The 11,839-nt window shown below is 36.8% G+C and overlaps 1 protein-coding gene across 1 annotated transcript; it reads right to left on the reverse strand.

The window, feature by feature from the left end:
• Positions 1 to 1,008: 1,008 nt before the first annotated feature.
• Positions 1,009 to 11,648, reverse strand: mcm6 (minichromosome maintenance complex component 6). The gene is made up of 17 exons (XM_082136779.1): positions 11,434 to 11,648; positions 10,985 to 11,131; positions 10,084 to 10,194; positions 9,702 to 9,951; positions 8,281 to 8,446; positions 8,050 to 8,195; positions 7,815 to 7,965; positions 7,117 to 7,258; positions 6,782 to 6,923; positions 6,596 to 6,703; positions 4,411 to 4,566; positions 4,174 to 4,302; positions 3,165 to 3,326; positions 2,948 to 3,080; positions 2,407 to 2,592; positions 2,132 to 2,271; positions 1,009 to 1,680 (listed from the first exon to the last, which is right to left on the reverse strand). Exons 1-17 carry the CDS (start codon positions 11,532 to 11,534, stop codon positions 1,561 to 1,563), a joined length of 2,490 nt encoding a protein of 829 aa, XP_081992905.1. The 5' UTR covers positions 11,535 to 11,648; the 3' UTR covers positions 1,009 to 1,560.
• Between the last annotated feature and the right edge of the window lie 191 nt (positions 11,649 to 11,839).

Here is an 11,839-nt window from a genome sequence, read left to right on the forward strand (position 1 = left end):
GTTTGAACAAGAATAAAGTTCAACATAAGCAACTATCAATGAAGTGGAGTCTACGTTTTTTAAGCAGTTTTAATTTGATAAACATGACACAATATAACATGACAACGACATGAAAAGAGTGTTCACTGTTATAATAAACTGATTTGAGAGCATTAGAGGAACTAAAGGTGTTCGAATAAACACGAAACACACGTGATCGTTGTCATGCGGTGAATCCGGCCAATCGTGGAACAGCTGTGTCGTCATCAGCCCTCCTGCAGCCCAGTGCAGCCGCTCTTGAGAAGCTGCGCTGGCTGAGTTCTCCGGCTACTCTCGAAACGCTCTCGCGGTACTTTGATGCCATACGTCACAGTCACGTGGCGTCGGCGCTGTATCAAGTCGGACAAAATTTCTAACCGGCATGCACTGCTTCAAGTCAGCCGCCGATCGTTCTGCGCAGAGCTGCATGAAGTCGAACAAGCCCATAGAGGGCCCATCTCTCTATGGCTCTGGCCAGTAGTAAACATAACTTGACTATACGTTTTGTTCTACAACGTAAAATGCTTAACCCAAACTATATTATCTAGTTATTTATCAGAAACGTACGTTTTCAAAGATGAAGATAACTGCTTCAAAATGAGCTTTTCTGGAATTTTGGAATATGGGTATGTGTAATTTATGTTGTAGAAAAAAATCGTTAAGTTATGTTTACCCATAAATTTAAACCCCAATTATAAAAATCTCGAAGGAACCATGAGGCGGGGTTTTGACATTATACCTGCTCCACTCTTCATTTAGCCATTGTATTTGTTTAAAAGTGTTCTTTTTTGTTTTAAGATGTTATTTTGTATGATTTATGAAAAATAATTCAGTTGCAAGACAAGACTCTTCTAATATACTATTGTTCATTTATTGTTCGTTCATTTTAAAAATTAATGTAATTTTACCCTGTTATTTTTTTCTTGGATTTGTATCTGTAAATATTTAATGTTTTGTATTTGCATTAAATTAGCCAAAATAACTTAGCCGTGTGTTTAGTTTTTTTATTAATCCATTTTATATTTTATTCATACATGAAAATGTTTGATTTAAAAATACGATGAATTTGAACAGTTTGTACAGACAACTGGCCAATAACATTTGAAAGGGTATCTACACAACTGGTATCCCATTTCCGTTTCAAAAACCAAACTCGCTTTTCATCAAATAAACAATTTTAACATTTATTGCATAATGAACACAAGTTACTTTGATGTAATACTTTGACAGCACTTTTAACAAAACATGATAAACTCTATATGCAAAACATTTTATGCATTGGATGTCCATTACTAACATTCTAAAATATTCTAAAACACTAGAACAATCAAAACAAGAAACATATTTACATAATGAATCCCCCCCCACCCCCCCCAAACACCTTTTTGTATGGTCATAAATTCTCTTAAAAATGATAATGGATATACCCCTGCTAAAACCAGAAAACAACCAATTTACAAAGAGAGAGGAGACTGAAGAGGGCTGCTATCTGAACACCATCTCATCAAACATCCCTTATTTGGAGTTAATACAGCAGAAGGTCTAGTCGTCGAATGTGTAGTTGGGGTTGACCACCAGAGTAACATCTTCCTGGGATTCTGTTCCACTGGACTCAGCTGACCCTTTCAGACCAGACTGTGTCAACTCAATCAGAATATAATCCTGAAAAAATAAAAGTCATTCATTTTTTTGGTTAAAACAGTTTTCATGTAGTCTCCATCCCACTTGTTTCCTCCATAAAATAAAGAATAAAAAGCAAATTGCGACTTTTCATCCTGTAATTCGGACTCTTTCTCGCAATTGCATGTTTATATCTCACGATTCTGACTTTATAACTCGTATATCTCACAATTCTGAGAAAAACTTTGCAAATTACAAACTCTTAGATGCAAGAAATAAAGTCAGAACTACAAGATATATTTTTTTTCCTCAGAATTGTGAGACTTAAACTTGCAATTGCGAGTTATAAAGTCCAAATTGTGAGATATAAACAATTGTGAGAAAAATGTCAGAATTGTGAGTAAAACCTCACCTTTTTTATTCTGTGGTGGAAACAAGCTTCCATATATTCACATAAAACAAAGATTTATATCACATGAAAATGTTTTCTTACGTAATGAACCAGTCTGTAGATAACTTTCTCTATCATTGTCTTCTTATTGATGAGTTCTATTTCTGAATCAATCTCTGATTCGATTTCCTTCAGGTACCAGTTCACAACTTCACTCTTCTTAAGTGCAGACTCATCCTCGGCTAGGAGAAATGGCAAAATGCAAATTAGATTCCTCTGGGTTGTGTTTGTCTTAGCTTGTCATGTTGTAGTTTGTGATAAAAGTGCATAATAATTGCTAAAATGACAGCTTGTCAAGACTTGTACAGAGTGCTCACCTTCCTCGGCATGACGCAGATGTAGGACCAACAGGTTTGAAATGCGTTTATACTCAGCAAACGATAGTCGCAGCGAGGGTTTAGCGCTTTCTCCGTTGACCCCATGACCGTTAATACCATTTGTTTGCTCGTGACCATTCACTTCCCCGTTAACAGCTTCATTCACACCGTTAGGTGCATCATGGCCTAAAAAGAGCGAGAAAACAAAGAAATGGTTCAAAACTCTCCCAATAACGAAAGATGGGTTTCCCTTTGTGCTTGCAAATGTTTTCCAGTTATAGGTTTAGTTTAGTTGTGGCTTGAAGTTACTTCCACCGCATAGAGTGTTAGCCTGACCTTTATTCACAGATATGATGAAAATACCAATGGATGACTGACTTAAAAATAAGTCAATTTAAATCATTAAAATAAAATTTAAAAACATATTGGGGCCCCGCTGGATGAGAACCATTGATTTAGAACCATGTTGAACTCGACCAAAATTACTCAAAATGAGCCTGAATGAAACGTTAATGTGTCTAGAAAGAGAAGACAACTGTACCATTCATCTGATTATCTTCTTCCTCCTCCATGGCCTCCTCTTCCTCTTGATCCAGATTAATATCAGGAGTCTCGACCCGAATAATGGACTTGTTCAGCAGCCTGAAAGCCTCCTTGACATGCTTAGGCTGAACCTAAAAAATAGAAACAGGAAGATTTAGAAATGTTTTTAACTAATATCTAATAACCAAAATCATGCTCCCGCCTTTCGTTCCCACCTCATCACAGCAGTGCATCCTGGCCATGCTCTCAGAAAGACGGATCAAGCTTTCCAGCTGTCGAACTGTGATCCTCCAGGCTGACTTAGTGACTCCAGAGCCGTCCCGCTGTCTCAGACGCTTGTACTGCTCCACGATGAATTCCTCAGACTCCTTTGAGATCTGATATCACGCACACAGATTGAAACACAGTTAATAAATGGCTGATTTCCGCCCTATTTACACCTGATATTCAATAGGGCTGGGCATTGACACAAATTTCACAATTAAGTTCAATTTTGAATCATAAGCTTGTGATTCAATTCAATTCCGATCTCGATTCAACTCATAGCGATATCAATCCATTTGGATATGCAGTATATCAGGTACAGTACGTAAATTTTGCTCAAAGAAAAAACATCTCTGAACTAATACTGAAAACTATATAGGGAACCCTGTCGGTTGGTGCATTAATATTGAAAGTTAAACTAGTGGTTTGACATTGATTGGCTTTCCTGAGATAAATGTATGTGACGTATCGTTTACACACTGTTTCATTGATGTCTTTCTGCAGTTAAAACACTGATTGAGACATGATTCATTACGCTAACTTCTATTGTATCTTTTATTTCATGCTATAACTAGTAGTACTTGAACTGAGGCGACTACAGCCATCTGTAAAGCCACATTAAAGAGCACCAAAATGTTATGTATTATTTGAATTTCATAATAAAATTGACATAATTTGAAAGCTGAGGCTTTGTTTCAAGCACAAAGATTGTTATGATTATTGAATGGGAGGTGGGCTACAAAATTATGTTTAGTGAACTTTTGTTCCTCCATCAACTGAAAACAGCACAGACCAAAAATCAATACTTGGGATTTAAGAATCGATATCGGTTTATCAAAATGAGAATCAATTAAAATCGAGAAATCAATATTTTTAACCCAGCCCTAGTATTCAGATTCATTTGCTCAATATTTTGTGGCAGCATCAGAAAGAATGAAGATGAGTCTTCCTGTCACTCGCCTTCGGTTTGAACTGGCGAGCAAACAGCAGGTATCTGCGAATCTCATCTAGATTGTAGACACGCTCGACAGAATTCTCAATCCTGGAGTGAAGATCCACTATACGCCTGGCTATGGCATAATCTGTGACCTGAAGAGAGAGAGAGAGGCATTTACTAACAGTATAACAGCATCCTTCTGTATCCACAAACATCTTCATATGCTGTTGCACTGATGTTCAGAACAAACATGCTCATACCTCATTGCAGTCGTCCACCAGGATGAAGAAGAGATCAAATCGTGACATGATGGGTGCCGACAGGTTGATGTTCTGCTTGAGAGATTTGGAGCGGTCGTAACGCCCGCTCACTGGGTTCGCCGCAGCCAAGATGGATGTGCGAGCATTCAGAGTGGCCTACAATTTGAAAAATAGTCTTATGGAACAAGTATAAAATATCTTAGCTATTAGGGCTAGGGTTGAGCAATATACCCGCAGACACGATAAACTACTAGACTGTAAAAAATCATGGCCATCATGGCGAACAGTGCCTCAGCTGAAGGAAATAATCCATTATTTATTGGCTTTAACCTGTTAACCCTCACCAGTGCGTCGGCGCACTGAAGCGTTTTTTTATTTATTTAGTTCAAAGTTACTATCAGATTAAATGTTTTACCTTGACAAACTATACATCATTAAAAAGATATAAGACTCAAGTTTCAGTATTTGACAACTATTGTATTCTGAGAAACTTATAGTGACAGTTATGTCTTATTTTGTGTCAGGAGTTATGAAATGGAAAAATGCGTTGATACCTTTAATATGAATTATGACCGTCAGCTGGTCCATTCAGAAAAAAAAACTCCGTGCTGTTGTCATGACAGCGATTCACAAAACAACGTCCCTCAGGGCTTTTAGCTCAAAAATGTGCAGACTTGGAGAAATATTGATATATTCTCATAGATTCACATCATATTTCTATAGACAGGAATAATATTTATTGAATTTATACCCAAATGCGTCGATGTAATCATTATGAGCGCTTCTTACTGAGATGTGCTGTGTTTTCAATTCATACCAATAGCCTGAGGGCGCTATATGCACAATAATACTCCATATATGGAACATGAAGAAGAGACATAATCATGTGACCTTCAAGGACGTCACTGATAGCAGCTACACACAAAGCTAACACAGAGATCGCTGTAATATGCAGATATAGACGTTTTGAAGACAATAAACATGATTGCAAATGATATTTGATATTTGAGTGTTCTTCAAGCAATGCCAGGTATTTTTATAATAATAGATTATATTTATAATGTAATGCTAATCGATATAGACTTTATCATCGTGCATACTATAAATAATATATTTTCTTTCTGATTTTTTTTTTATCTGAAGCCAAATTAGATCACAGAAGATTATTTAAAACAATCGACTTGCGTTATAAAATAAGTTTGAAGCACAAACATAGTTTTAATCTCATAAATGGTCGTGTATTGATGGTGTGCTAAGCTAACATGCTAGCTAGCTCAGGTGCACCTGTCACCTAGAAGTTATTCTTTTATGGGTTTTTTTTCTAAATAGTAATGCTTTTCTGAAATGTTTTAGTGCATTTGATACAGTTTCAAATATAAGTGAGAACTTTGATAAAATTAATTAGGGATTGAAACCCTATGAATAGCCTGTGAATAGCCAGTCGTTAGTAACTATAATGCAGACAAAAGATATGCATATTTAGATCCATAACCAGGCTGGAGAGGTGTGTGAATGTGTACTGGGGAGACTGAGACTGAATGGGGCTCGTTTGCACCACAAAACAATAGAGACAATAGACTGAATAGATGACTTAGATGATGACTAAACATCAGTAGCATTTTTAGAGTCTAATCAAAATAAAGTAATTTGACATGATCTTGAAAAACATTTAACCAAATACAGAGTTTTATACTTATCATTTTCAGATTTTAAATATAACATGGTCACACATATGGCTTTAGCTGCAGTGCATTTCTAGATTGCTCCAGGGCCCACTTCAATTTTATTTTCATGAATATGTTTAATAAAAATAAATTTCTAATAACTTTACAAAACTTTGAAGCTATTTAAAAAATGTTTTTTTCATTATGACAATAATTAATTCTACATTTACAATAAACTACCAGGTGTCAGCTTTCAAATGAGATCATACTTGTGCTTTTAGTGCAAAGGGTTCATGAACTGTATCTGTTTCAGTTTGGGTATGTCATTTCTGGGGATTTTTCAAAAGTGGCGTTGCAGCTTAACAGGTTAATATATCAGCCAAATTTTCTTATCGGGCCGATACGGATAATATAGCATAATATAGCCTAAGGTTTTAGTCCATTCCATTTTTATCTAAACTGGTGTTTGGAAGCATGTCACGGGGCAGTGATGCATCCACATTTTGATCTTTGACCCTTACCTTGACCCCTGCTTTGGTGATGGAGATGGTCTGCTGCTCCATGGCCTCGTGGATGGCCACTTGATCTCTCGTTTCCATCTTATCAAACTCATCAATGCAGCAAACACCCTATAGACAACGAATATTATGAATATCGAATCACTTGGGTTTTACACATATAAATAATTTGTAAAAAGATGAACTCACATTGTCAGCCAGCATGAGCGCTCCAGCTTCAATGACAAACTCGTGTGATTCCTCGTCTCTCACCACAGCAGCTGTGAGACCTGCCGCGCTGGAGGCTTTCCCGCTGGTGTAGACCGCCCGTGGACTGAACTCCTCAACATGCCTGAATAACAGCCAAACCATTAGAACTAATAGGTATGCTACTTTTTAATACACATTTCGGGGCAAACATGTAAAACTAGCTGAAATGTCACTATGTTTCCTTTATACCTTCTATATTTTTAACCGGTTCTAGAGTAATTACAATGATACATAATAAATCCTGTAACAGTGTTCATGTGCTTTAGAAGTCTCACTTAAGGAACTGGCTTTTGGCTGTGCTGGGATCTCCCACGATGCAGACGTTGATGTCTCCTCTCAGAGATGTGCACTCCATGGTGGTTTTAGGAACACCTCCAAACAACATGAGCAAAATTCCCCGCTTCACCTCGTCATTACCTGAAAACAACACATGAATAATGTAAACCATCTTGACATTATCCAACAAGCTGTGTGGAATGGTTCATGTAGAATGCTATTTGAGATGTATACAAATGATAGACAGACATGTCTACATGTCAAAGAACACATGTCTTTGTTGGCCAACAAATCTCAAGATGACTTTGGTGACAGCTAATAACTGTGCTGTTAATTATCATACAATTTAAAAAATGTCAAGTCAAAAGATAGTCAAGATGACCTAAAAAGTTTAAATCTAAAACCATTTAGTCTAAATCAACTCATTAAAATTAATTAAAAATGTCTACATTTGTGTTTCGAAGATGAACGAAAGTATTATGGGTTTGGAACAAAATGAGGGTGAGTAAATGATGACTATGGTTATTTACTGTGAGTTAATTAAATCTCTGTTGGTTGACCAATAATAAATGTAAGGGATAATCCATGGCTAGCTGTGAATGAATGGATTTTAATGCATGAGGTGGTGCATGCAATTTGTGTTTGTGCCAAACTTAGAATAAGACATATATGGCCAATGATAGTCATAGTGACTAACCGTGAATGGTAGGGAAGAGGCTGGTGCAGAGGTTGTGATAGAGGTTTTTATCTTGACTCATCTCAAACACCTTCTCCCACTCCTGTACCGACATCTGTTTCTTAATGCTCTCTGCTGTCTGCTCCTCATCCCGGATCTCCTTACCGCCAAACTACAAACAGAGACAGCCCATTAAAATAATGCTAAGTGATAGAAAATGAGACCTCCATGTCAAAATGTTGGGCTTGACACTTACTCTGGGATTGGTGAGGCATACGTGGCATGCCAAGAAAGCAAGTTTGTAGTTAAGTTCTCTGACGCCCAGCGCTTTAAGCCCACGGAGACCCTCGTTCTCGTAACCCTGCACACCACCAGTACGTGTGCTGGTCTCAGCACGCACACCTGAAACAAACATAATCGCATGATGCTAAGAATCACAAGCACTGTATTATCATCAGTGATGTCCGACAGGATGAGAGCTGTATACCTGGCGTGGCCAGCTGAGATACATCAGGCACAACGATGAGGGAGCCAATGAAGTCACATTTATCACCGGCCTGTGCCGACTCCACAGCCTCAGCCCGCAGAATCACCTCCATGCTACGAGGAATGGAGCCTCGTGGCAGCTCAGCCTGGGTCTCCTGGATACGCACCTGGTATCAGGGTAAATAAACCGTCAACATAAACTAATAACACTAAATTGTAGATACAGTGATTGACAAAGAGGATGGCTTGGGGCCAGTGTGACGAAATGCCATCTGCTCAATCATCCTGACAGAGCGCAATAAAATAGGAAAGACTTACATAAATATAACATTCAAGCGTGTGATACATTGTTTTCTGCAACTGTTATTTCTGTGTATGGCTGCATGATTAAAGTCGGCATGAAATGAAAGTTGCAATAGTCTTTTCTTCCCTATTGTGAATAATCCGAGTGAAAAGGCTTCTCGTTGTAGGGCGGAACTTGATTTTGTCCATCTGGAATAGATTGGATCGTTGTAGTTTGCTATTGCTGTGATCTCATGCAAGTGACAGATGGGGAAGTTATTTTGATTAAAGATTACAAATAATAATTCAATAAATATACATATAATAAATACTGCAATATTCCATTAAAAAAATAAGAGTTGTCGATTTTGATTTAAAAATGACTTTAAATAAAAAACGAAGTTGCGATATGGCTGATATAGCTGTTATTTAATTAAATAAATATATGTGCTTCGTATGAAATATAAAAATATTTTTTTTTTTGGTTTATATATATAATTGTCTACAAAAACTATTGTTATTATTATTAATAACTTATAAAACTTTTATAATTGTTGGCCAAATTGTGCAGCCATGTGGTACCTAATGGTTTTGTTCATTGTTCTTTGTTCATTTTAGCACAGTCGCAATTTTTATCAGATAAAATAAATATTATTTTAATAAATATTTTTTCCACAAATCATACAGCCCTATTCCTGTGTAAATACATAAATCATAAAAGTTATGCCTCTATTAAACTGACATTAGAAATATCTATTGACACACCTTTCCATTCTCAATATTACTGATTTAATTATTTTATTTCCTGGACTTTAGTTCTCCATTTGCTTCAAATATTGCTTCTTTGATGATTTTATATAAATGGCCGGAGGTTTTTATTTTATGGCAAATTGTCATGTAAATTATAATTTTTTCTGACACTTCACTTAAAAATATTTATGTTACAGAAAAATGGCATACTTAATTTTTGCAGAGCCAACAGAAAAATATCCTTAGCAATGAACCTGTGACATATTATCAACTACACAGCAGCCTTTTTGTACACGCTTTGCACTGTGACTTCTCCTTCATTTCAAGACAGGATAGGGGGTTTACCAAATAACATAATAGTATATGGTTTAAAAAAAGCACCTGTCATACCTTCTGGAAGTCAATGAATTTGGATTTGTTTGTATCCAGGAGAAAACGTCTACGGTTGTTGCACACAGGATTGCGGCAAATGCTCGGCTGGGTGTATTTAAACTGCTGCTCCACGTCTTTAATCATTCCCTGACAGTCCAAACACAGGAAGGTCCCGCTCACCAGCTCAGGGTGAACAGGGTGAGTACGGACAACCTGTCCACTGATGCGCACGAGTGAGCCAACTTTCACTGCGGTTAACTCACGGATCCTGCAGGAACCCACAAGAGAACATCAGTTCGGGACGCATTTGTTCAAAATATCAAAAAATCCATGTATAATTTTGTCAAATATTTTAGTCTAAAATGATTAATCAATCATCGCATCTTAAAATTCTCTTTACTTGTGTCTGGTTGGTAGATCCTGGAAGGCAACATAGAACTCCTTGGAGATGGGAACTTCTCCATGATCCCGAGCAAAATTACGCACAGCACGGCACAGGAAGGGGTAAAGTCTAAATGAAATAAAAATATATATATATTAATTAAAAACAAGGTGTTATCAATTGAGTATTCAAAAGGCAGCTTTGTAGCTGTCAAAACCTTTGCCAAATGCAAGTCTATTTGCAGTACATACTCATTATACACATTAATTTGCACAATAACCGCACATCTGAGATTATGTATTTATCATTATGGTACATAAGAGTGCTTCAGGTTCTTTCAGGCAGATTCTCTGATCCACTCACACTTATGTTTCAAAGGTAAGCATGCAATAACTTTAAAGTGTTATAACAGTATTATCAAAAAAGAATAATTATAAAAGCTAAACTTAAATGTTGTTACTATAGTAATAACAACTCACAATTTTAAGCATTAATATTATGACCAATGTGTACTAGTAATTAAACAGTAAGATAAGCAAAGCATATGGAGTCACACAAGATGTCTTTAACTACTATGTACTTATATAATAAAAAACCTTAAATACAATGGACTGAATGTGTTCATCTTGTATTGCAAAATACTTTTGCAGCTTTTGAGGTCGGTAACAGGTAAGGTTAGAACAGGTTTGGTGGTATGGTTAGGTTTAAGGGTGTGTTAAACTGTGTAATTATATTAATTACTGCTGTAATTACATTAAATAAGTACAATATTAAAGTGCACTGTATTAAATGATTAATTTAAGTGTTAGTGCATAGTAGTTAAAGACACTTAATATAAAGTGGGACAGTATATATGGTGGCTTGATTCTAAAGCAATGTATGAGAGCATTTTATATTTTTCTTTTGGCTCCTTTCAGACCTGTAGAATTCCTCCTGGATGGCGGTTGCCAGTTCTTGATTAAAGCCCTCGAGGTCAGTAAAACTGACCACGAGTGTGTTTCTCTCCGGCCGGATCAATTCCTCTGCGTCCCGCAGGTACTTCACTTCTCCATCACTATTATGAAACCTGCGATGCGGTACACAAATGTATTAGTGTAAAATTCCGATTAAGACCACAAATTAATACAAATCACGCAAATTATAATTAGTGCATTATGGCAAAGATGATGTATGGTCACGTGCTCAAGTCTAATTAGAAAATGTGCATTTGCATATAAATATGTTGTTTAACTTAACATTGCATACGCTTAACGTTACTGTACAGGCGTGTAATGTTTGTTTATTCGAATTATTGTTGTTATTCTATTCTGGTGTCCATCGTGTAACCTGTGATGCAGAAGAACAATAAGAAACACTGCATTTACTCACTCTTCTAAGAACGCCTGGAATAATTTTTGGCATTTTTCCGCCAGGTCGTCCTTGATCATCTGACCAGCATTCTGATTCGCTCCAGGTTCCAAAAGATCCATTTCAAAGCAATTGGTATTACAAAGTTATAACAATATTGTATTCTCCGTCCCGTCTACCACGCGAAGCACACGAGCTCTTGCAGAAGTTTTCGCGCGAAATGCTGTACCATGTGATTGTTTCGCGCCACCAGGAACCAATCAGATAGATGCTTCTGTGTGCTGCTACTACAAGTGGACCATAGTGGCCAATCATATTCGAGCTTTATGTTGAGGGTCGTGGCATCATGTTGAGGTTAGATAGTTTCAGTAAATTTTAGTTCTAAATAATATAACAATGTCAACGATGAAACAAAATAAAAAAAAAG

The sequence above is a fragment of the Leuciscus leuciscus genome (assembly GCF_965113295.1).
Source record: "Leuciscus leuciscus genome assembly, chromosome: 14".
Taxonomy (NCBI): domain Eukaryota; kingdom Metazoa; phylum Chordata; class Actinopteri; order Cypriniformes; family Leuciscidae; genus Leuciscus; species Leuciscus leuciscus.

What these genes read in the sequence shown, in the direction of transcription:
- mcm6 (XM_082136779.1), bottom strand. Translation starts at nt 11,534, where the DNA reads ATGGATCTTTTGGAACCTGGAGCGAATCAGAATGCTGGTCAGATGATC. An exon ending in TCACCAAAGCAGGGGTCAAG is followed by an intron (nt 4,567 to 6,595) that starts GTAAGGGTCAAA and finishes TTCAAATTGTAG; the next exon opens with GCCACTCTGAATGCTCGCAC. An exon ending in TCTGCGTCATGCCGAGGAAG is followed by an intron (nt 2,272 to 2,406) that starts GTGAGCACTCTG and finishes CATTTCTCCTAG; the next exon opens with CCGAGGATGAGTCTGCACTT.